Raw genomic sequence first — 24,855 nt, 5'->3', positions numbered from 1 at the left:
TTACAAATTATATACTTTAGTAATACATAAATGTTTTGAAATAAACTTACTAATTTTATGTAATAGGAACTGCTGGAAAACACTTTGTAATGACTGTGTGATAATGATTAAATTTAAGATTTCATGACTAATCTATTTATTTCTCCTGATACTATGGTCTTAAGTTCATATATTTTGAAGTAAAGTAATTGCTATTATCTTTCTTATCCCCTCTGCAAAAAATTCTTGTGCATCATTAATCCATCTTACTGCCTCTATGAACTATAGTAGTCAGTTAAAATCGCTGACCTTGTACCTACGCAGTAGGCGATTTACCGATCTATTTAGTTGTATGATGTCTGCCAATCTGAACTTGACCAGCGTGGTAGGCTTATAACATACTAGGTGCGCCCCGCGGTGAATAAGTTTACAGATCCCACGGGAACCATGGATTTTTACGGGATAAAAAGAAGCCTATGTGCTAATCCAGGGTATAATCTATCTCCATTCTAAATTTCAGCCAAATCCGTGCAGTAGTTTTTGCGTGAAGGAGTCACGAACATACACACACACATACAAACTTTCGCCTTTATAATATTAGTGTGATATACATTTACTCTGGCTATAGCAAAACTTCTCATTAGGAAAGGAAACCCATGCTCTTTAGTGAGCCGGGCGATGCATGGGTTGACCATGGTGACGATTGATGAATAAACTTCAGTCATTTAAGAATGCTTTGGTCAAACAGTTCATGAATATGCTGAATAGAATTGAATATATTTTTATTCAAGTAAACTTTTTCGTCAAAATACCACTGGTTCGGAATGCCGTTCCTACCGAGAAGAATCAGCAAGAAACTCGGTGGTTGCTCTTTTCAAGTGTTCAATCAATCAGCAATTGCAGGAACGAGTCAAAATGCTTTCTGAATGCTAGTGCCTTCTCCGTGTCCCAAATTCCCAGTATAAAAGATCTCTTGACATAAGTGGCAATTCGACACGCCCGAAAAACGCCTAGTACGGACAAGGCTTTATAATTCATTTAATTTTTTAAACAAGCAACATTTTCTAAAACGTCGACCTCTTGTCAATCATCAAATGTCAACTGTCAAATGACTAAGAAAATGGAATTTTGAATTATTATTGTTCTAAAAAACAACTTGTGATATTGCATTGAAAATAAGAAATAATGCATTAAACTGTAAATTACGAAGATATTAATATTACAGAACAAAGCAAGAATTAATTGAATTATAATTTACCGTAAGTTTTTTAACCTGTCTAACTTAGTACTCCGTTAGAAAAGAAAAATAAAGTAAGAAAACTCATAACAGTTTTTTCTCTTGTATTGGGAGTGAATCGATTGTATTGTTTAGAATCTAGTACTTAATTAAAGTGCAACTCCAACGACCTACATATCTTTTTTATATACCTACAGATTTTATTTGATTAGGATGAGGTCATTCTACCTGAATTCTAGATTTATCATGTTATAGGTACTTTTTTAGCACAGACATTTTTTTAAATATGTTGCTACGTTGAAACTAGCTCGAACCTTATTCATAATTGAATTAGTTTTTCTAGTGCCTGTGTTTATTGATCATATAACAAGATAAAACTGGTGTATGCCCAGCTTTATATTGTATTGAATTGTGTTCCTAAATCTTAGGACTATGGAAGACATACATTTAAGTAAGTAACACATTTAAGTCTAAAAAGTATTTTATTAGCTAAAAGTGTAGTATTTAATGATTTTAAAACTATTTATATGTGTACTTATTTACTTAATTAGTCTCAGAATAAACCAAAAGATATCTAATTAAGTAGGAAATAAGTGCCTAAGTATATTTGGTATGTTTAGATTCATCCACCATCATGATCAAGGGTAAGGTTAAAATTTTGGTCAAAAGTTCATTAACCCTGACTTATACAACACACTTTGCTTATAGTGTTTAACTTTAACTGCCTAATATAATGAGTAGAGCCAAGTTTTCAATAATTATTTGCTAAAAAGTACAGATTATAAGTCCCATATAAAATAAACTAGCTGATCTGCCCGGCTTTGCTCAGGTGATTTTGATATACTTACCCATATACATAATAAGTTAGCATATAGCCTATGTTACTTCTGGATAAAGTAGCTTTCTAATGGTGAGAGAATTATTAAAATCGGTTCAGTAGTTTCAGAGCTAATCAATTACAAACAGACAAACCTTTCTTCTTAATAATATTAGTATAGACTAGATTATGTCCAAGATTTTTGCATGGCCCTTTCTTTGGGTTTCTGGGTTGGTTTCTGCACTTAAACATTTGGGTCTGTTGTGCATCTGCATGTCATGTCCCTATATCCACATGGAATAGTTATAAAAATTCTGTGAGAAGTCTTCTGGGATAAAAATATCAATGTCCAGGTCCATGCAAAAAATCACATTGATCCATTTTGATCACAATAGATTGGAGACAGTTGAAGTGGTACAGGGTACTCAACAACCTGCAAAGCCCCAAAGAATAAGAAGAATTGCTCCATTGTGGCCTGATTGAAGGACAAACCAGCAAACAAATATACTTTCACGTTTATAAATTTGTGTAGGATGTTATAATCTGCCAGTTTATCTCTGTCGGTTTATATTGTGAACGTTGAATATTTGACACGAATAAAGGAACACATATTGTTGATTATATTTTACATGATTCATTGTATTCAGATAAGGCTCAGAGCTACCAGCTGGTACAAGCAATTAGATGTGTAATTCAATTACTTATATTATGTGTGTAATAAAGAATTACTTGACTAATTACTGAATGATTACTTAACCATTTATCTTATAAGTTCTTACTTGCTGTGATTTGTTTTTAATTTATCATTTCAAATAGGTGGTATCGTAGTTGAAATGAATAGACTATCTTTCCTACATATAAAACAAAACTTTGACTGACAGACAACGTACAGGTACTACAGGTAGATCTAGAAATAAGAAATTTTGCATGTAGGATCTCTCTATAATATACTTAACTTACATTAAGAGGGATCTCTCCATCACTCGCTCCATACAAACATAGTTCCAATTTCATTTGAATATTAAGCAACCAAAGTCCATGAAATTTTGCAGACATATTCTAGAAACTAATATACAACAATCTATGCCTGTGGTTTTCCAGATTTTTGTTAAAATATTCGGTTTCAAAGTTACGCGGTCTTAAAAATTCACATATAAATCTTTGAGCCCCTGTAATTTTAAAACTACATATTTTTAGAAAAAAACACAACAGGCACAGATATTAGTTTCTAGAATATGTCTGCAAAACTTCATGGACTTTGGTTGCTTAATATTCAAATGAAATTGGAACTACGATTGTATGGAGTAAGTGACGGAGAGAGCCCTGCTAAGAAAGGATTTTAAGTATTTCCAACAACTACAAGGTCCTTATATAAATCTTAATCCACATGGTCAAAATCGCGGAAATAACTAGTATGTAGGTATAAAATTTGATAGTTAATGTTTGTAGCTATCATGTAATAAAGGCATAAATTATGGTTTTACGCCTACTTTCATTTGGAACAAAAAAGAAATCAGATGTACACTTTTTTGTTCAACATTTATGTAACATTAAGCCACAAGTTCTTTGTAATTGGTGATGGTTGAATCATATAAGAATTGTGTGTGTACTTATGTCTAATCATTGCCTTCTTGAGAGTGTATTGTTAATTATTGAGAAGTGGTGATAGTTACTTGTATATTATTATTAAAGTATGTTACATCTTCATTCTATTGAAATGGGTATGTATTTTTAATCCCCGACCCAAAAAGAGGGGTGTTATAAGTTTGATGTGTGTATCTGTGTATATGTCTGTGGCATCGTAGCTCCTAAACTAATGAACTGATTTTAATTTAGTTTTTTTTTTGTTTGAAAGATGGCTTGATCGAGAGTGTTAGGAATAATGCAAGAAAATCGGCTCAGCCGTTTGAAAGTTATCAGCTCTTTTCTAGTTATTACTGTAACCTTAACTTGTCGGCGCTGTTATAAATTTTTAATTTACACTTGTTTAATACCAGCCAGCCATCCAGATGTCAAACATCTTTGATAGTTCTAATGATTTTGTAAAGTGGTGATAATAATCAAGATAATCAAGAATACCCTGCTGAGTTTGTTGTGGGCTCTTCTCAGATCTGTAGGGTGATTCGCTAACTAATAATACATTGAATAATAACCATCAATTTCAAGCTCATTTGGCATTGGTTGGTTCTACATTGCTGCTTCTACATTGATATTAAAATAATGTTTCGCAGAAAATCTTCAATGGATTCCAAATAAATGTCAAATAAGCTTGGTGGCTATCATTCAGTGTAAGACACTGTGTTAGCGAATCAGTAGGCTGGGCGCATTTGGAACCATTGTAGCTTTAGTTTTAAGTTTACGTAATTATGTTCATGTATGTAATGTAATGATGTCTGACTGTCTGTATGTCTGTCTGTCTGTCTGTCGTGTCTGTCAAGAAATCTATAGGGTACTTCCCGTTGACCTAGAATCATGAAAGGCAGGTAGGTAGGTCTTATAGCACAAATACAGGAATAAATCTAAAAACCGCGAATTTATGGTTATATTTAAAAAAAAAAAAAATGTGTTTCAATTTTCAAAGTAAGACGACTATACTTACCAAGTGGGGTATCATATGACCCTTTACGTATACATTCTAAAACAGATTTTTATTTATTTTTATGTATGATAGTTTTTGATTTATCGTGCAAAATGTTGGAAAAAATACACGAGTACGGAACCCTCAGTGCGCGAGTCTGACTCGCACTTGCTGGTTTTTTTTAACTTCTTTTGTATTTTTTTCCTTGTCTCGTTCTGTGAGCCAAATAAACTCTTTGTTTACTTATTTTTTTTTTTTAATTATATAGACTAGCGCTTTGCTGCAATCAGACTTGCTAGCAAGTGATGATGCAGCCTAAGATGGAGCGCGCTTGCGTAGAAGTTGCCTATTCACTCTTGACTTGAAGGTACCCATATTATAGGTGGAAGGGAAAACTGACGCCGGAAGGGCGTTCCATATCCTAGCGGTTCGAATTAGGAAAGGTTTAGGTACTAGGTAGGTATTAGGTAGGTAGGAGAGGTTTTCCTATTGTATAGGTATTAGTTTAAATAATTAGTTTACTAACTTATTTTATTTATTTTTTGTCTGCTTATTGGTCCTTATATATCATGGATTTCCGCAAAGCCTACTTCTATCAGCAATAAAAATATATATTTTTTTGTTTGCAGGGACGAAGCCTTTAGAGATGGCGGATACTTTGGATCCACTCGCGCCGAGTGTGAATGACACCTCAACAGCTGGACTGATGCATAAGATAAGACTTAGATTTAGCAGATCTTCGCCCCCAAGAGCGCCTGGAGATGGTAATCTATGTTATTTTTAGGGTACTGAATCATCTCCAGAAAAACAAGTGTAAATTAAAAATTTATAACACCCCCGACAAGTGAAGGTTACAGTAACTAGAAAAGAGCTGATAACTTTCAAACAGCTGAACCGATTTTCTTGGATTATAGCTAAGAACACTCTCGATCAAGCCACCTTTCAAACAAAAAAAAAACCTAAATTAAAATCGGTTCATTACTTTAGGAGCTACAATGCCACAGACAGATACACAGATACACACACAAACATATAACACCCCGCTTTTTGGGTCGGGGGTTAAAAATAGATCAACTTCGTTATCTGTCTGTGTGTCTCTCAAGACCCACAAGGAAATTAAAACCGGTACCAATGTCTTATAGCACAAGTAAGTTATGGATAGTAATTTTTGATTTATCGTGCAAAATGTTATATTACATTCCTCTCCCCTTATCTCTGAAGTTTATCAATCGAAAAATCTAAAATAATAATGATCAATAGAAGTTTATGTAAGTATATTTTACAGGAAAAATAAAACCAGCGCTCTATCATAATTTTTTTTTTCCAACAATAAACATCTACCAGCAAAGTTAGTTTTGCGGCTCGTTAACAAAAGTGATACTTACTGTTTTACTTCTTCTGTAGTACGGAACCCTCGGTGCGCGAGTCAGACTCGCACTTGCTGGTTATTTCTCTGGAGATACAGAACTCTAAAAATGAAATATTTAAGTCATGAATTCAATCAGAACACAGAGCTATAGATTACGTTTTTAACGTAATTGAAACGACGTCTCTGCTAGATAGTTGCACTAAGCCATTGTACCCAGCCTCAAGGTTGCTGTAAAAACATCCGTTTGAGGTCAATTCGAATTACACGCCAATCGAAACCCTTCTGAGAGGAGAACCATACTCAGTAGTGGGCCGGTAGTAGGCTAATCATGATGAAATGCGGGCTTAGGTCACACAACGCGTATTACACATTGCTAGATGATACCCACGATTTCGTCCGCGTGGATTTAGTTTTTTTTTAAATCCTGTAGGAACTCTTTGATTTTCCGAAATAAAAAGTTGTCTATTTCATTTTCCGGGATGCAAGCTACCTCTGTACCAAGTTTCATATAAATCGGTTAAACGGATGGGCTCTTAAGAATCCCGTGGGGACTTTGATTTTCTGGGATAAAAAGTAGCCTATGTCCTTCCCCGGGATGTACCTATTTCATCACAATGGGTTAAACTGTTGGACCGTGAAAAGCTAGTAGACAGACAGACAGACACACTTTCGCATTTATGGATGGAACGTCTAAGCGACGTTTCTGCAAGAAAATTGCACGAAGCCATTGTACCCAGCCTCTCAAGGTCGCTGTAAAAACATCTGATTGAGGTCAACTCGAATTACTCGCTAATCGTTTACAATATTCAGTATCAGTGTAATAACAATTGCGGTTTTGTCAACACGTACCCAATGAGCCAGAAAAATATCAGTGGTGATTGCTTTATTAACCCCCGACCCAAAAAGAGGGGTGTTATAAGTTTGACGTGTGTATCTGTGTGTCTGTGTATCTGTGTATCTGTCTGTGGCATCGTAGCGCCTAAACGAATGAACCGATTTTAATTTAGTTTTTTTTGTTTGAAAGGTGGCTTGATCGAGAGTGTTCTTAGCTATAATCTAAAAAAATTGGTTCAGCCGTTTAAGAGTTATCAGCTCTTTTCTAGTTTTCTTGTATAAAAGAAGGTTAGATAACCGTTAGGTTCATAATATTATGTCAATTGACAAATGTCAAGCTGTCAAGATGGACGTTGCCTAAATACATTATTATTTATTTGAAAATGATGTTTTGGAAAACTCAAATACTTCGTCGGGGGTGTTATAAATTTTTAATTTACACTTGTTATTCGTTTTAGTTGTGGCATTTGTTTTGTGACTAATCCTTTTCGGTTAAGTACCGTGAATAATTTTTTTCCACAAATTAACTCTATTTTTACACGACTGCCCATAAAAAGTACTGTAATATTTTCACGGTTAATGTATGTTTGTATGTTATTTTCTTCTTTCATTACTTCTAAATGCCACAGAACAGATTTGAATGTGTGGGATACCCCACACATTCACTTATGCATTCCGAGAGACACTGGCTATAATTTTTTTTTTGTGGTTGTATGGTGCTATTTTTAATGTGAAAAAGTTAGCTTTTTAGGTAGTTTTTTTGCAGGGCAGTCGTGTTTTTAATTTTTTTCAGTTATAACTTGTGTGATTACTGTAATCAAAGTGTGATTATATCTTGGATGAATGATTACCTGAATCTTGCATGAATCGCACTAATATTATAAAGGCGAAAGTTTGTATGTGTGTGTGTGTGTGTGTGTGTGTGTGTGTGTGTGTGTGTGTGTGTGTGTGTGTGTGTGTTTGTTACTCCTTCACACAAAAACCACTTGACGGATTTGGCTGAAATTCAGAATGGAGATAGATAATATCCTAGATTAGCACATAGGCTACTTTTTATCCCGGAAAATCAAAGAGTTCCCACGGGATTTCGAAAAACCTAAATCCACGCGGACGAAGTCGCGGGCGTCAGCTAGTGGATTATATCGCTCAGGATGCCAATGTCTAGTCTCCTAAAATATCTAGTATGCTAAAATGTCCAGTGTCCCCATTACGTCCAGTCCCAGGGCACGGTGGAAAATTTTTAATAAGTGCCAATTTTTCTAAAAGAAATCATGTGTTAAGTTTTAATCAGTTGTTAATTTTTCAAAAAAAAAAAAAAACATGTGTTAAGCTTTTAATCGATGCCAATGTTTAAAAAAAATTCATTTGTATTGAGTTTTTAATAAGTTGCCAGTTTTTCTAAAAAAAATCATGCGGAAAAAATATGTAAGCTATAGGGTTCTGTAAGCACGTAAGTTTTTTTATGTAATTCTTTTCCAGGTTATGTGGAATTTGGGGAGTTCAGATCGGAAAGGCCGGGCATCAAGAAGGTGGGCACCTTCGCCGGCGTCTTCTGCCCCGTGGTGCTGTCTATGTTCAGTGCGCTTGTTTTTATACGAATGGGTAACTATATTTTATTATACTTAACAGAATAATTCTTTTTAGTAAGTAGAATATGGTTAAATATTGGAAAGGTATTAAACTAGGCGGGCATACTCCCACAAAAAACGTGTGTTTGACTTATATAAAGATAATAATGCACAAAAAATATTCTTTTTCTTCTTCTTCTCAGAAGAAGAGAATCTTATTTTTTATTCTATCATATTAATAATTATAGCTTTTTAAAAATAAATTATGTTAATAAACAACAAGTGAAGGTTACAGTAACTAGAGAAGAGCTGATAACTTTCAAACGGCTGAACCGATTTTCTTGGATTATAGCTAAGAACACTCTCGATCAAGCCACCTTTCAAACAAAAAAAAACTAAATTAAAATCGGTTCATTAGTTTAGGAGCTACAATGCCGCAGACAGATACACAGATACACACGTCAAACTTATAACACCCCTCTTTTTGGGTCGCGGGTTAAAAAACAAGGCATGTAATCGTAATATGAGATAACTTTAGTTTTTGTCTTTTCAGGTTACCTAGTGGGAAACGCAGGACTTTTAGTGACTCTAGGTCAATTCGGATTGGCGTACTTAATAGTGGGATTCACCGTCATGTCGATATGCGCCATATCGACCAACGGGGCCGTTGAAGGGGGAGGGGTTTACTGTATCCTTTTGAAATAATCTAAAAATATAATCAATGTGTTTGATAAATATGTCTATAAATATCAAAATATGTGCTGATTTACAAACAACAAAAACAAACAAACAAAATTTCCAGCTGACATGTTTTTTCGATTTCGTTCGGGGGTTATTTGTCTGTTGTTTAAAACCTTTTTATTAAATCATACTGGTTAAAATTTTTAGAAAACTTGAAATCCAGAAAAAATTTGAATAGGCCAACTCGAAACGTTTTGACTGAAATTCTAGAATTCTTAGTGAAATTAGCTAAATTATGACAAAAAATTGATTTCGTTAACCAAAATAACAGTCATGATAAGCAGAACACTAGGTCCTGAGTTCGGGGGAGCTATAGGAACATTGTTCTTCTTTGCCAACGTAGTTTCCAGTGCTCTATGCATATCTGCCTGTACAGAAGCTTTGGTTGACAATTTTGGACCTAATGGTGAGTTAAATAAGGTCTTGATTTGCAAGTTATAGCTTTGATCCATTTCCATCTCATTTTCCACTTTAACCTTTTACTTTATCTTTAGACTACCCATTATTATTGAACTAATATTATCACGATTTGATTTGAAATTGTTCATTGATGGCCGAAATAATAGAAAATGCGCCGCGTTTGTACAACTCATATTATTCCATACTAGATGATGCCCGCGACTTCGTCCGCGTTTTTAAAAATCCCCAGGGAACACTTTGATTTTCCGGGATAACAGTTGTCTATGTCCGTCCCCGGGATGTAAGCTAACTCTGTACCAAATTTCATCAAAATCGGTTGAACTTTGGCCGTGAAAAGCTATCAGACAGACAGACACACTTTCGAATTTATAATATGGACTAATATTATAAATGCGAAAGTGTATCTGTCTATCTGCCTGTCTTTTTGCTAGCCATATTCACAGCCCAGTATTTAATGATTTTAACCTGGTAACAAGTGTAAATTAAAAATTTATAACCCCCCCAACAAGTGAAGGTTACAGTAATTAGAAAAGAGCTGATAACTTTCAAACGGCTGGACCGATTTTCTTGGTTTATAGCTAAGAACACTCGATTAAAGCCACATTTAAAACAAAAAAAACTAAATTAAAATCTTGACTAATGCTTCATTTAATCTTCCAGGATACCTAGTTGGTGACAGTCCAGGGCTGCCAAACGGGGACTGGTACAGATTCCTATACCGCTCCACACTAAACGCGGCAGGCTTAAGTGTTTCTCTAGCGGGCGCGTCTCTGTTCGCGCGCACCAGCCTGGCTATATGGGTGACGACGGTCGTGTGTCTGTTCAGCGCCTTCCTCAGCTTCTTTATCACCGCGCCTGGACAGGTAATGGGCCCAGACGGCTATTGTACCCACCGTACGACATTTTACTTCTCACGAATTTTGATAGTATTCGAGAGTGGAAACAAAATAACGTCAAAGTAAAATGGACCTAATGACCCTTGATTTAAAGTCAAAACTTCAGTACCATTGATTTTAATTTCGCAACGTTTCCGCTTGGAGCGCTGGCCGTAAATATATGTACAAACTTGAGCATTAAAACAAGGCAGTTAAGGGTCATTTTACTTTGATACAAATGTTTCGACTCTAATATTAACAACGTTGGTTAGAAGTAAAATCTTTTACTGAGGGCACTGATACACCTTAGTAACTGTACCGCTTTACACTCGACGTGGGGAGTGACAGCGTGGTTCTATTCGCACGTACCAGCCTGTCTATATGGGTGAAGATTATTCAGCGCCGTCCTCAGCTTCTTTATCACCGCACCGGGACAGGTAATGGGTCCAGACGGCTTCTGGTACACCTCGGTAACTCTCAGTTTGAGCGTGTCTAGCGGGTGTTCAATGGATGAGCATGAGAATAAAGCCAATTTAGTTTTACATTAGTTCCTCTTAAAATAACAACCAAAGGGAATTTCAAAAAATTCAGCCTTATTCGGTATACCTGGTCTACATTATAAAGGGAACCTCTGCAGAATTTCAGCTTTCTAACTCTTAAGGCTCAGATCTATAGAGCGCACTTTGCTTTTGCTCAGACTTAAGACACTGTTAAAACGAGACAGCGTTATACCGCTGGCATAAATCTGTCTCGTTTTAACTGAAACTTAAGTATAAGCAAAATCAAAGAGCGCCCTATAGATTTCAACCTAAGAGTTTGGGCTGATGAGTCAGTCATAGTCAGATTTTTTAAAAATCTATTTAGATTTCCTGAATTTTTTTTACCTATTTAGATATTTCGAGATATATCAATATAGTATCTAGATCAAGTTTTTTCTTTCACAGATAGACAAACCGGATACAAATACGCTAGTTAACGCGACAAACTTCTCCTACACGGGGCTTAGTTCAGCAACCTTGAAACAGAATCTGTACTCGGAATATGCTCGAGACTATACCACTGCTAGTGGGGAGCTGGTGGACTTTGCTTCCGTGTTTGGGGTGCTTTTTACTGGAGTCACTGGTGTCATGGCCGGGGCTAATATGAGTGGTAAGTATGTTTTATTGTTATATCTATACCAATATTAATACCGGCCAAGTGCGACTCAGACTCGCGTGTCAAGAAACCTATAGGGTACTTCCCGTTGACCTAGAATCATGTAGGTACTAGGTAGATAGGTCTTATAGCACAAGTAAAAGAATAAATCTGAAAAACAATGTGTTTCAATTTTCAAAATTTTTCAAAAGGGCTTTACCTGTACATCCTACAACAGATTTTTATTTATTTTTATGTAAGTATAATAGTTTTTGAATTATCGTGCAAAATGTTGGAAAAACTACCAGAGTACGGAACCCTCAGTGCGCGAGTCTGACTCGCACTTGGCCGGTTTTTTAATTCAGCTTTAAAAGGGAAAGATTTTTCCTCCAATAGTGTTTTGGCAAGTCATTATATAGTAGCGCTCCCTCAAACTGTCTAGTTTTCGTACCATAATTAGTCCCTATCTGTACTATCAACAATTGACAGTCAATGGTACCTACTTTGGATAAATGATTTGACATTGTTTTCCAGGTGAACTAAAGAGTCCGTCTAAAAGTATTCCTCTGGGAACATTAGCAGCTCTACTATTCACCGCGTTATCGTACACAGCATTGGTAGTTTTGACCGCGGCCACGTGTTCCCGGGAACTGTTGCAGAACAACTATGTGTATTTACTGCCTATTAATGTATGGCCACCATTCATAGCTGTGGGTAAGTAGTCGTTTCAGTAGTAGTACATAGTTTCATAATACACCACAAAAGTATTCCTCTAGGAAGGAGAGCACCGGGATAACCAACTCTTAGCTATAACATGTGATATGTGGCACAATTTAAGAAAAAGACGTTCTTCTTTCTTTAAACAACCCCAAATTTCAGAACAGCAAAAAAAAACCGGCCAAGTGCGAGTCGGACTCGCGCACTGAGGGTTCCGTACTTGAAAACGAAAATTGAAACACATTTTAATTTTTTTTAATGATGTAATCGCAAATTCGCGGTTTTCAGATTTATTCCTGTACTTGTGCTATTAGACCTACCTACCTACCTTTCATGATTCCAGGTCATCGGGAAGCCTATAGGTTTCTTGACAGACAGACAGACAGACAACAAAGTGATCCTATAAGGGTTCCGTTTTTCCTTTTGCGGTATGAAACCCAAAAAACTATGTTTTTTCAGGAATGCTGACAGCAACGTTTTCTGCTGGACTGTCAAACTTGATTGGTGCATCGAGAGTATTGGAAGCTTTAGCGAAAGATAATATTTTTGGTAACTACTTTTTCGAAAATCTTATGACTCCCAAGTGTCTTTAAAATTAGATATTAATTATGAGGCTTCATTTTAAAATATAACTAGCTGATGCCCTTGACTTCGTCCGCTTGGATTAAGGGTTTTAAACCCAGTGGGAATGCTATGATTTTCCGGAATAAAAGTAGCCCAAGAGATAGACACTCTAGGTATTTTTAACGCAAAAAAAAATTACGTCGATCCGTTGCGACGTGATTGAAGGACAAACCAACCAACATACACACTTTCGCATTTATAATAGTGACATTTTGAAAGTATCCGATAACCATTTAGAAGGATTGCTAGCAAAACATATATTAAAAAAATTAGTGATATTTAGTGGCTGTTTTTGGTCTTGTTGTGACGCTAAACACAATAATCCTAGATCTGTTGTCTATTGAAGAATGGAGGTATCTCAAAGAAGTAGCAGAATTTTATTGTGTCCAAACGGCCAGCAATGTTTAAGCAGTGAATAGAGATACAGTGAATAGGCCTCTACAAGACCTCTTATATGTCATTTAGGCCTCTACAAGATCTCTAATGTGTCATTTAGGCCTCTACAAGACCTCTTATATGTCATTTAGGCCTCTACAAGACCTCTAATGTGTCATTTAGGCCTCTACAAGACCTCTAATGTTCATTTAGGCCTCTACAAGACCTCTAATGTGTCATGTTCATCAGGTTTTCTACTCCGTCCGATGGTGTCAAGGTCAGGCAATCCGGTGCTAGCTGTGATAGCGTCTTGGCTGCTGGTGCAAGTCGGTATCATGGCTGGATCACTTAATGCTATTGCACAGGTTAGTTTATCATATTCAGTTTACGAAATTAATTATATCACCACTATATATATCATCTCACAAATCTAACAATTCTCATTATCAAAAATTGTACAATAACTACTTTGAAATAAATGATTTTGAGTTTTTTTGAGTTTTGAAACCCTCAAATACTACGGGCGGGACATCTCAAAAGTTCCTTCTTACATTAGGCGGTTCCTCTGGTACTGCAAATGTTCATGGGTGGTAATCACTTAACATCAGGTGACCAAACCGCCTGTTCGCTTGCTCACTATTTTTATTTAAAAAAAAAAGCTTACAAGTTTTGGTATGTTGTTAATAAAATAAACATCAAAACACCTACGTATAGTGCGCGACAGGTTGAGATGGCAATTGTGGTGGGGACGCCCCTCGCAGCCCCCTCGCTCACCCGCTGCGGGTGACGTGCGGGTATGCGAGACGTCTCCCCGCCTCATACCCCGATTGCGATCTCAACCAGTAGCGTAATATTCCTTTCTCGTGTACCCGTACATGCGTGCATGCGTCTGCGCATACGATTGTGAATCCATGCGTACGAGCGTCCGTGCGTACGTGTGCGTAACTGCGTACGTGCGTGCGCACGAGTGTCTATTTATGTGAGAGTCTATGGTCTCTATATTATTAACATTACATTGGTTTTAGGTGAACTCGGTGCTATTTATGACAAGTTACTTTGCGATAAATTTGGCATGCCTTGGGTTGGATCTCGCTTCCGCTCCTAATTTTAGGTAAGTTTCTTTAAGAAGTGAATTAATTATACGTGTTTACCAAAGTGTTGTGACTGAGATTGCCAAAGACTTCCAAAAAAGATTAAATCAAACTATATTTTTACAGACCTACGTTCAAACACTTCTCGTGGCTGACTTCACTGCTGGGATTAGTGGGCTGTGCGGCGTTAATATTCGCGTTGCGGCCCGCATACGCATGCGCGGTGGCTCTGGCTTGCTGCTCCTTAGTCATTGCTCTGCATCTGCTCTCGCCGGCTGCGAGCGAGCCGAAATGGGGGAGTCTGAGCCAGGCACTCATCTTCCACCAGGTAAAACTTACCAAACTCATCCCTCTCCATCATGATCATCATCTGTTCTTGTACCTGCGCAGCGGGTGATTCATAGATCTATTTGCGACGACGGGAGTTTCTATTCTGCCGCGCATTGGTTCCCCAGTCAATCTTACGTTTAGCGGTCCCTTTGTATGTGACTCCAAATATAATAGAATGAATATATTTTTATTCAAATGAACTTTTACAAGTGCTTTTGAATCGTCAAAATAATTTACCACTGGTTCGGAATGCCGATCCTACCGAGAAGAACCAGCAAGAAACTCGGCGGTTGCTCTACCGACTCGCACTTGACCGATTGTTTAATCTTCAGGTTCGAAAATACCTTCTCCTATTGGACCCTCGTCGGGAGCACGTAAAGTTCTGGCGACCTCAGATGCTGTTACTCATAGGATCCCCAAGACAAGCTGCACCCTTGATAGACTTCGTCAACGATCAAAAGAAGGTATAGTCCGTACAAAATGACTTCTCACACGCCATTTTTACTACTACTTGAAAAAAATCTGTTCGATTCGTTGCTTTGTTGCGGCGTGATTGAAGAAAAAAACCAACAAACAAACACTTTTACGCATCACACTAATATAAAGGCGAAAATTGTGTGTGTGTGTGTGTGTGTGTGTGTGTGTGTGTGTGTGTGTGTGTGTGTGTGTGTGTGTGTGTGTGTGTGTGTGTGTGTGTGTGTGTGTGTGTGTGTGTGTGTGTGTGTGTGTGTGTGTGTGTGTGTGTGTGTGTGTGTGTGTGTGTGTGTGTGTGTGTGTGTTTGTGTGTGTGTGTGTGTGTGTGTGTGTGTGTGTGTGTGTGTGTGTGTGTGTGTGTGTGTGTGTGTGTGTGTGTGTGTGTGTGTGTGTGTGTGTGTGTGTGTGTGTGTGTGTGTGTGTGTGTGTGTGTGTGTGTGTGTGTGTGTGTGTGTGTGTGTGTGTGTGTGTGTGTGTGTGTGTGTGTGTGTGTGTGTGTGTGTGTGTGTGTGTGTGTGTGTGTGTGTGTGTGTGTGTGTGTGTGTGTGTGTGTGTGTGTGTGTGTGTGTGTGTGTGTGTGTGTGTGTGTGTGTGTGTGTGTGTGTGTGTGTGTGTGTGTGTGTGTGTGTGTGTGTGTGTGTGTGTGTGTGTGTGTGTGTGTGTGTGTGTGTGTGTGTGTGTGTGTGTGTGTGTGTGTGTGTGTGTGTGTGTGTGTGTGTGTGTGTGTGTGTGTGTGTGTGTGTGTGTGTGTGTGTGTGTGTGTGTGTGTGTGTGTGTGTGTGTGCAAAAACTACTGCACGGATTGGGCTGAAATTTAGAATGGAGATAGGTAATATCTTGGATTAGCACATAGGCTACTTTTTATCCCGGAAAATCAAAGAGTTCCCACGGGATTTTTAAAAAATCACCACGCGAACGAAGTCGCGGGCATCAGCTGGTTTATAATATGAGTAGTAAGACAAAAGAAGGTGAATGATTTTAAGTATCATGTAATATTTTTCCAGGGTGGTCTCTTTGTGATTGGCCACGTAAGAGTTGGCCAATTGGATGGCAGTGGTGACCCATTGGCAGATGAACACAAATATTGGCTCAAGTTAATCGACCATCTTAAGGTAAGGGGAATCTTAGGTTCAAATCTACAGAGCGCACTTTCACTTTGCTTAGACTTAAGTTTCAGTTAAAACGAGACAGATTTATGCCAGCGGTATAACGCTGTCTCGTTTTAACAGTGTCTTAAGTCTGAGCAAAGTCAAAGTGCGCTCTGTACATCTCAGCCTAGAACTGTTTCTATATTCTATCCATGGAAAAAAGTTAGTATTACACTCTTTCTCTCTCTCTCAACAAATAACAGAGCCAAAAATCACAGTGGGCGTGAACAATTTTGAGTCATCGGCCAATCACAAACATGTTTTCAAAAACATTCGAAATTCAATTGGGATGGAATTACGTACCAGAAAGAGCGCTAAACTAACTTCTTTCCATGGATAGAGTATAGTTTGTAGTCGTATTGGAAGTCGATTTTTGATTTTTTTTTTAATAATATGACTAGGCTTCATCTGTCTATTTCCAAAAATTTATAATTTGTCTGCCCAGGTAAAAGCCTTTGTGGAACTATGCCTAGCCGAGTCAATACGCAACGGAGCAGCCCACCTCACTCGGCTGTCTGGTTTAGGAGCTATGAAACCTGACACAGTTTTACTCGGCTTCAGGGACACTGCACCTCCTAAGGATTTCTTTAGGGAGTAAGTTTAGTACGCGAAAATAAACAATAGTTATTTGACAATTATTTCAACGCCTGTTAGGCAGTAAGCTTCTGGTCCCATAACCTACGCCTATTAGGCTTTTCTGTTCATAACCTAATGTTTTTTTTTTTTAAATTTTGATGAATGCTAAATTTTGTGGGTACTATTTGAACTTAATTCACTTTACGATTTTTCTATTACAGCCTATCCTTCCCTTACAAGACCAGTGATTTCGACTGAGGTTGCACTTTTGAGAGCGCACTTTGGCTTAAGACACTGTTAAAAAGAGACAGCGTTATATCGCTGACATAGATCTGTCTCGTTTTAGCCGAAACTTAAATCTGAGCAAAGTCAAAGTGCGCTTTACAGATTTGAACCTTCCCCGTTAATTATTCCTATGCCTATCTCGCCTGAGATATTTGGGAAAAAATTTAGGGAGCTAATTAATTATTTCGATAATGGTAAAATCTTAGGGGTACTGGAAATAATTTACTTATACTCTTTCTTTTTCACAGTCCAACCTCCCCTTACAAGACAAGTGACTTCGACCTAGAAAACGGCACAGTTATCTTCCCTGCGCGAACCCCGACCTCCCCGCGGCTGTCTGCATCGGAATACGTGCGCATCGTGGCCGACGTGCTCTGCGTGAACAAGAACGTGTGTCTGTGCAGACACTTCCACAGCCTCGACATGGCCGCTGTTGAGAGGTATATAGATTTTTTTTAACCACTGCGAATTTTTTTTGGGGTTCTTTTTTAAATTGTGTGATAGACTTGCGCTTGACGGCAATCATGCTTGAAAAAGCCATGATGAGGTTGGAGCGCGCTTGCGGTTAAAACGCCTATTCACTCTTGCTTTGAAGATACTTGGTTTAGTTTATTCAGCTACTAGCCGATGCCCTCGACTTCGCCCGCGTGGGAACTCCCGTTTTCCCGTTGGGAATTTCGAAATCCCGTGGGAACTCTTTGATTTTCCAGGACAAAAAGTAGCCTATGTGCTAATCCAGGATATTATCTATCTCCATTCCCAGCCAAATCTGTCCAGTAGTTTTTGCGTGAAGGAGTAACAAACACACATACACACAAACTTTCGGCTTTATAATATTAGATAGTGATTAGTATTCTGGTTTATTATAAACTACCTCCCACTGTCCATGTGTCTGTTTTCTCCCTAGCGTTAAGGTTATCTGGAAGAGATCGCCATTTAGCGATAAGGCCGCCTTTGTGTACCTGCATTTTAAGTTATTTTTTGTAACCTGTCATTTGTCTTTTGTGGTGAAATAAAGTATACATACATACATAATTAAGTTGGAAGAAAACATGGACGGCGAAAGACCGTTCTGAACCTTAGCGTTTTCCATAAAGGATGATTTTCGTCAAGTGTAAGCCTATCTTGTGATATAAAATTGATTCTTGATTGCTATATTTTGATAGGAAGGTAGCCTCCCTGAAATACATCGACGTGTGGCTCGTGGAGGTGCTAGCACCGTCGCGGGAAGAAGCGTTCACGGTGCGGGCTCTGTTCGCGCTGCAGCTCGCGGCCGTGGTGCGCTCGGCGCGCGGCTGGCAACACTTGCGGCTGCGCGTGCACGTGGCCACATCCGCGCCCACAGCCGTGCTCAGCGGTGAGTGAGACATATCTAGTACAGTACAACCAAATTAATAATGCGCATGCAGTTCTTTGCTATTGTCGTATTCCCAGAAACACCCGAATGTTTATCTCTTTTAGCACAAAACACAAAATTGTTAAAAATGCACTTAACCACTCTATATACATATCGTCTTCTGACGCTCGGGGAATACGACCGTTGCCGAACAGTGACGAAGATTTCTATGCGCATTATTAATTTGGTTGTACTGTACTAGCTGATTCTTTGATTACTAGCGACTTCGTTGCCGTGGATATAGGGTTTTAAAAATTCCGTTAGAACTCATTGGTTTTCCGGAATAAAAAGTAGCCTATGTGTTAACCCAGGGTATAATCTATCTCTACTCCATATTTAAGCCAAATTCGTCCAATACTTTTTGCGTGAAAGAGTAACAAACATACACATAAACTTACTCCTTTATAATATTAGTGTGAAAAGTGCTACAGCTCGCGGCTGGTGCGGTCTTCTGTGGCCTATCGAAGGCGTTTGATTGTATTGATCGTAAAACTTTGTTACTTAAACTAAGAATGGGTGTCCCACAGGGGTTAATTTTGGGTCCTTTTCTATTATTGCTGTTTATAAATGATGTGCCATAGCATGTCAGCAATGTTTGCGACATTGTTACTGTTTGCAGATGACACGCCATTGATTATAACTCGACACAAAAACCTCTATAAGAAAACTAGAAAAGAGCTGATAACTTTCAAACGGCTGAACCGATTTTCTTCGATTATAACTACCTACTCTCGATCAACCCACCTTTTAAACAAAAAAAAAAAAACTAAATTAAGATCGGTTCATTCGTTTAGGAGCTACGATGTCACAGACAGATACACAGATTTACACGTCAAACTTATAACACCCCTCTTTTTGGGTCGGAGGTTAAATAAAATTGACAGTAATAATAATAGTAGGTTAAAAATTAATTTGACATAATTCTTTGCCACAGAATCTGGGCGCACCTACTCCATAGGAGCTGACTCCGCCATGATGGATCCCAACTTGCCCGAGCTGTCTCCAGGTCGGCCGGTCAACGAGAGGCTGGACGAACTGCTCAAACTGCTCAGGATTAGTGCCACTACACATAGCGTGAGTTATTTGTTTATTACAGGAGAGTAGTTTGTGCGCGTGAGTGCATGCGTGTGTGCGTGAGTGCATGCGTGTGTGCGTGCGTGCGTGCGTGCGTGCGTGCGGGCGTGCGTGCGTGCGTGCGTGCGTGTGATATCGTTGGCTTTATAGTCACCGTCTATATTTATATTGCGTCCTCAGGAGATGTAGGTTTATTTGTGGAGGTGTGTATTGTTTGCTTTTCCTGCTTCTTTAGTAGTAAAAATAGGCGATTCATAGGCTACCTAGTAGCCTATGAATCACCTGTTTTTTTGACATCATCATTTTGACGTCACCCATCACGCCGAATATTTGAAATATTATCGTATATTCGGATATGGGATCAAACCCAGAGTTCCGTCACTATAATAGTTCACTCCGATATTGGTGTCAACATGTTTGTATTATTTGTGTGCAGGTGACGGAATGGCCAACGTTGGAAGACGCGAGCCGTTGGTCAGACTCAAGTGTGGACGAGAACAGCGTGTACCAACGGGTGCCTCTTAGTTATCTACAAAAGTAAGCCGTATACGTAAGGCGTATTTAGTTTAGTTTGTCAAAAAAAAATATCGGTCAAGTGCGAGTTGGACTCGCCCACTAAGTGTTTCGTACCATCCTACAATAATGAAATCAAATAACACTTTAATTTTTTTAAATTTACTTAATTATTTATTTAATTATTAAAACATCTATTGCTTAGTACTATGGCAAAGAATAAAAATATAGGATAGATTTAAAAACAAAGGGTGACCTTATCATTAAAGAGACCTCTTCCAGGCAACCCATACTTAAGAACTTATAGACCTGTATTACTTCCAATATTACTTTATTTCCAGCCTAGGTAGTAAAGTACTATCTTTCGTTGTTTGTTTTGCAGGGTGAACCACATAATCAAGTCCCGTTGTGAGCAAGGCACGGCGGTAACGTTTGTCCAGTTGCCACAGCCTCCCAAGCTGCCCGCAAACCCGTCCGCAGCTGATGACGCGATCTGTGAACAGTATTTAAAGGTAAACCAAAAAAGGGGTTGTATTTGGGGATTGACAAAAAGGGGCTTGTAATTGTCGTGATTTATCTTCAAAGGGGATCAATTGCCCGCCTATGACATGGCATTGACCCCGCTGAACCTATATACGCAACGTTCGTTGACCTGTAGCGTCAGTCAGATGTTTTATTTGCAATACATTAGGAACTTTCAAAAATATAGGGTTTAAAACGCATTTTTTTAGTGATATCTTATCAGTCTTATCAGTAATCATCAGTACTATCACCTGTCTTCGTTTTTGGTACCGTTCTACTTACGTCCTGTTTATTATGGGTTGTAAACTATCTACTTTTATTTTTTCAGGTGTTAGACGAATTCACTAAGGATCTTTCTCCGACTATTCTCGTTCGAGGCTTGAAGTCTGTGACGTCGACGGCGCTATAAAAATAATATTAACTGGTGCTAATTCTATTGTACACAATCTCTCAATTGAAAAATATGGCACTATATTTGACCTTACAATTAAGTTTATTTTAAATACTGTGTATAACGAAATTAACACCATTACAATATTAGATTTTAGATTATTTTTATATTTTTATAGGATTTTATCTTTTAAAACTTTTTAGGTAAGTAAATAATTTATTTTTCAAGATTTAATTTTTTTTTACTGCATATCATAATTACCTAAAAATCTTACTACTACACTATTTTGTTTCTTTTATTTCTATCTTTTCTATTTTAACGCTTTATTTAAACTCTTTTCTTTATTTCATATTTTCATTTTAAATATCTTGATAAATCTGAAGTATTATTTTGATATTAATTTATTATTATACCAAACAAGATTTTATTGATTAAAATAAAAAATAATTAAGTGTAGGTCTCACAATATCATAAAATCGATAAACATTGATTTTACGATATTAATTTAGTAAATTATCTAGAAATCAATTACTCAAATTGTCATTGTCAATTGATAAAATTTAATTAAAATACGATTTTATAAATATTTTATAACTAAAATTTTTGTATTAACTTAAATCAAATTGAAGATCTCCTTTATTAAAAAGTAAATAAAAAGTAATATAATATGAAGAGTATCATAAGACAATATAAGCTTAGTAATTATTTCTCCACTTTGGTGCTGAGTTGATTGTCAATTTTACTAAAATAAAATACTTTAGTGAACGCCTTCATTTTAGATAATATAAAAATTTAATTTAGTCTATTTTTAGTTTTAGGTACTATTTAAGTTTTAATATTTTTTGTATTACTTACATACTTACATTTACTCTTATTTGTTTATTTAAGATGAAAAAATACTTAGTTTGGAAATGCTCGACCCGCTGATTTAGTTTGTAACAATAGCAACAATTCTGTTGTACAAATCTTTAAACAGAACTATATAAACTAATATGACTACTCTAAATATATTAGTGCTATCTTTTTCGCAAAGGTCCTTGCTGAAAAGGATAGCATTAGTTTTAGATCTGTCAATTTAGTTTAAAGGTTCTGTACAACAGAATTACCACCGTTAATATTAAGGTAACTTTTAAAAACTTGTTAGTAAAGTCAGATTTATTTACGTTTAGTGTGATGTTCAACTTACATATTTAGGTTATTTTAGTTTAAGTATAACAATTCTATTTATATTTTACAATGTGTTAATTATATAATAATATTGTGTATTGCAAACTAAGTATGCACCAAATATTATATCATTTATTTATTAATAACTATCAGGTATAAACAAGATTTTTAGTTTTTACCATTACACTAAATAATTATAGTCTTAATCTTATTTTAATTAAAACTGAGTATTAAAATTGACGAAAAATAGATTAGCTTATTAGACAATTGATTTTACATGAGATTGTTATTTGTATATGCCCGAGATTTCGTAGATTTCGTCCATCGACACGGACGGTTTTTAAAAATCTATTAAAATCAAAACAAATCATTTATTTATATTCAAATCATATATTTATTATGTTCTTTCCCTGGGATACAAGCTATCTCTGTATCAAATATCATCAAAATCTGTTAAACAGGCCCTAAAAAACTAGCAGACAGACCGACACACTTTCACATTTATAATATTAGTATGGATGGATTTTAGCCGTAAGCGTTTCTACAATTTTGGTGTGTGCAATTTTTTGTACGAAACTAATGACTTAAAATCTTGCTAATTTTTGTTAAGTTTAGAAGTTTGTAAATAAGTTAACGAATTATATGTTAAAATGGAAAATACATGACAACAAAAAGTAGGTACTATTGTAAAAGACTATTTAGTTAAAATTGCAATTGAAAAAATTATTTCTTACTATTCTATTAGATTCTTAGATCTGTAGACTGTATACCTATATAATATAATGTGAGCACTAAAGCGCTAGTCACACAGAAATTTGTGCCGGGGCCATGGCGATTTTTTTTTTTATAAAGAATATTAGCCATTTTAATCATGACTAACATTTCCCTTTCCCCTCCAACTAATCGTAAAGCTTGTGCTAGGAGTGGGTACGACAATAGTGCAACGGCTGGGGTTTGAACTGTCGACCTTTCGGAATTCAGTCCACTCCTTAATAACCGTTGAGCTATTGAGGCTTCAAATTTTATAGCTATTAAATCCAAATACTGTTTCTAGCTAAGACGTCACAATATGGCGACAAATGTTTCCTATTCTTAGTTTTAACGCATTATACAAGTTTTATACAAATTCAAAGACAACAGACGGACGAACGAATTTCTGTGTAAGTGAGTGCTTGTATAAATTATTATTGTCGACGTAGAACGTACAGATAGGTAACTAACCTATATTATAATGGACTACTGGGATCAATTTATTATTATTATTTTGTATAGTAAAATTATATAATTAAGATTACTTCTTTGTGATACGAAAATAAATGTGTATATTCTTTTAAATGGATTTTTTATTTTATTATCAAACACACATTACATTGATGCAATGCAGTAAAGATAGTCTGTAATTATCAAAAAAATCGGCCAAGTGGCAGTCAGACTCGCGCACCGAGGGTTCCGTACTCGAGTAATTTTTCCGACATTTTGCATGATAAATCAAAAACTATTATGCATAAAATTAAATAAAAATCTGTTTTAGAATGTACAGGTTAACCGCTTTCATATGATACCCTACTTGGTATACTTATCTTACTTTGAAAATTGAAACACATTTTAATTTTTTTTTAATGATGTAACCACAAATTCGTTTTCGGATTTATTCCTTTACTTTTGCTACTACCTGCCAAATTTCATGATTCTACATCAACGGGATGTACCCTATAGGTTTTCTTGACAGACGCGACAGACGGACAGACAGACAACAAAGTGATCCTATAAGGGTTCCATTTTTCCTATTGACGTACGGAACCCTAAAAATACCTGGCAATGCGACGATGAAACTTATTAAATACATCCACTAAAGTTCAAATTCAAAATAGTTTTATTCAATTAAACTTTTACAAGTGCTTTTGAATCGTCAAAATAATCTACCACTGGTTCGGAATGCTGTTCCTACCGAGAAGAGTTCGTAGTAGTACCTACATGAGGGAGGTCAAATGAACTCCCGAGGGTGTAAGAAGCATTAGTATTGCGCCCGCATCCAATTCACATTGCACAAACGTCAAAGCTTGCGAGTGGCTCTTCACTCTACTTGCCAAAGAAGCGAGTTCGTTTGACACAAAGATGTGAAAGACATATATGTATTTACATAGAGTCCATAGAGATAGTTTTAGTTGGTACACACTTATTTTTAAAAACCGGTAAAGTGCGAGTCGGGCCTCGCTCTTTTAGGGTTCCGTACATAATTATTATGAATATCAAATTTTGGGTGTATAAAATATTTATATTCCGAGCTAGGACACCGCAGTAAACCGTGAAAGAAAACCCTAAAAAATGTTGGCTTGTTTTGGTCACAGCTTACAAGCTATTTTATAAATCGTTGTTTTCAGTATTTGTTATTTAAATATAGTATGTGGTACATAATATACCGAAGTTTCATATTCCTAATTAGTTTAGTTTTTGAGATAGGACCCCCCTCCATTTCCTTATTTTTTTAAGATAAAAAATATATATTTGTACTTTACTCCATGAGCTCTAATCAATGATATCCCACATGCTAGGATAAGATTTTTTTCCCACTAATTTGTCATGAATAGGGAGCCCCCCTGAAAAATAATTTAATTGGATT

The 24,855-nt window shown here is 36.7% G+C and overlaps 1 protein-coding gene across 3 annotated transcripts; it reads left to right on the top strand.

The window, feature by feature from the left end:
* Positions 1-1,067: 1,067 nt before the first annotated feature.
* Positions 1,068-23,570, top strand: LOC123877162 (solute carrier family 12 member 9). Of its 3 annotated transcripts, none has more exons than XM_045923661.1 (21): positions 1,068-1,238; positions 5,241-5,375; positions 8,294-8,416; positions 8,936-9,070; positions 9,395-9,529; positions 10,204-10,406; positions 11,363-11,567; positions 12,087-12,266; positions 12,729-12,818; positions 13,518-13,633; positions 14,294-14,379; positions 14,486-14,687; positions 15,022-15,153; positions 16,168-16,275; positions 16,757-16,905; positions 17,421-17,612; positions 18,339-18,529; positions 19,503-19,642; positions 20,079-20,179; positions 20,538-20,667; positions 21,006-23,570. In XM_045923661.1, the coding sequence occupies exons 2-21, from the start codon at positions 5,258-5,260 to the stop codon at positions 21,084-21,086; spliced, it is 2,817 nt and encodes a 938-aa protein (XP_045779617.1). In that variant the 5' UTR covers positions 1,068-1,238; positions 5,241-5,257; the 3' UTR covers positions 21,087-23,570. The 3 variants fall into 3 exon arrangements, with proteins under 3 accessions (XP_045779617.1, XP_045779616.1, XP_045779618.1); XM_045923660.1 differs by lacking the exon at positions 1,068-1,238 and adding an exon at positions 1,260-1,667; XM_045923662.1 differs by lacking the exons at positions 1,068-1,238; positions 5,241-5,375 and adding an exon at positions 6,790-6,854.
* The last annotated feature ends 1,285 nt before the right edge of the window (positions 23,571-24,855 follow it).

Source organism: Maniola jurtina, chromosome 23 (genome assembly GCF_905333055.1).
Source record: "Maniola jurtina chromosome 23, ilManJurt1.1, whole genome shotgun sequence".
NCBI lineage: Eukaryota > Metazoa > Arthropoda > Insecta > Lepidoptera > Nymphalidae > Maniola > Maniola jurtina.
Note: the sequence above shows the minus strand (reverse complement) of the source record. Positions and strands in the feature narration are given on the sequence as shown.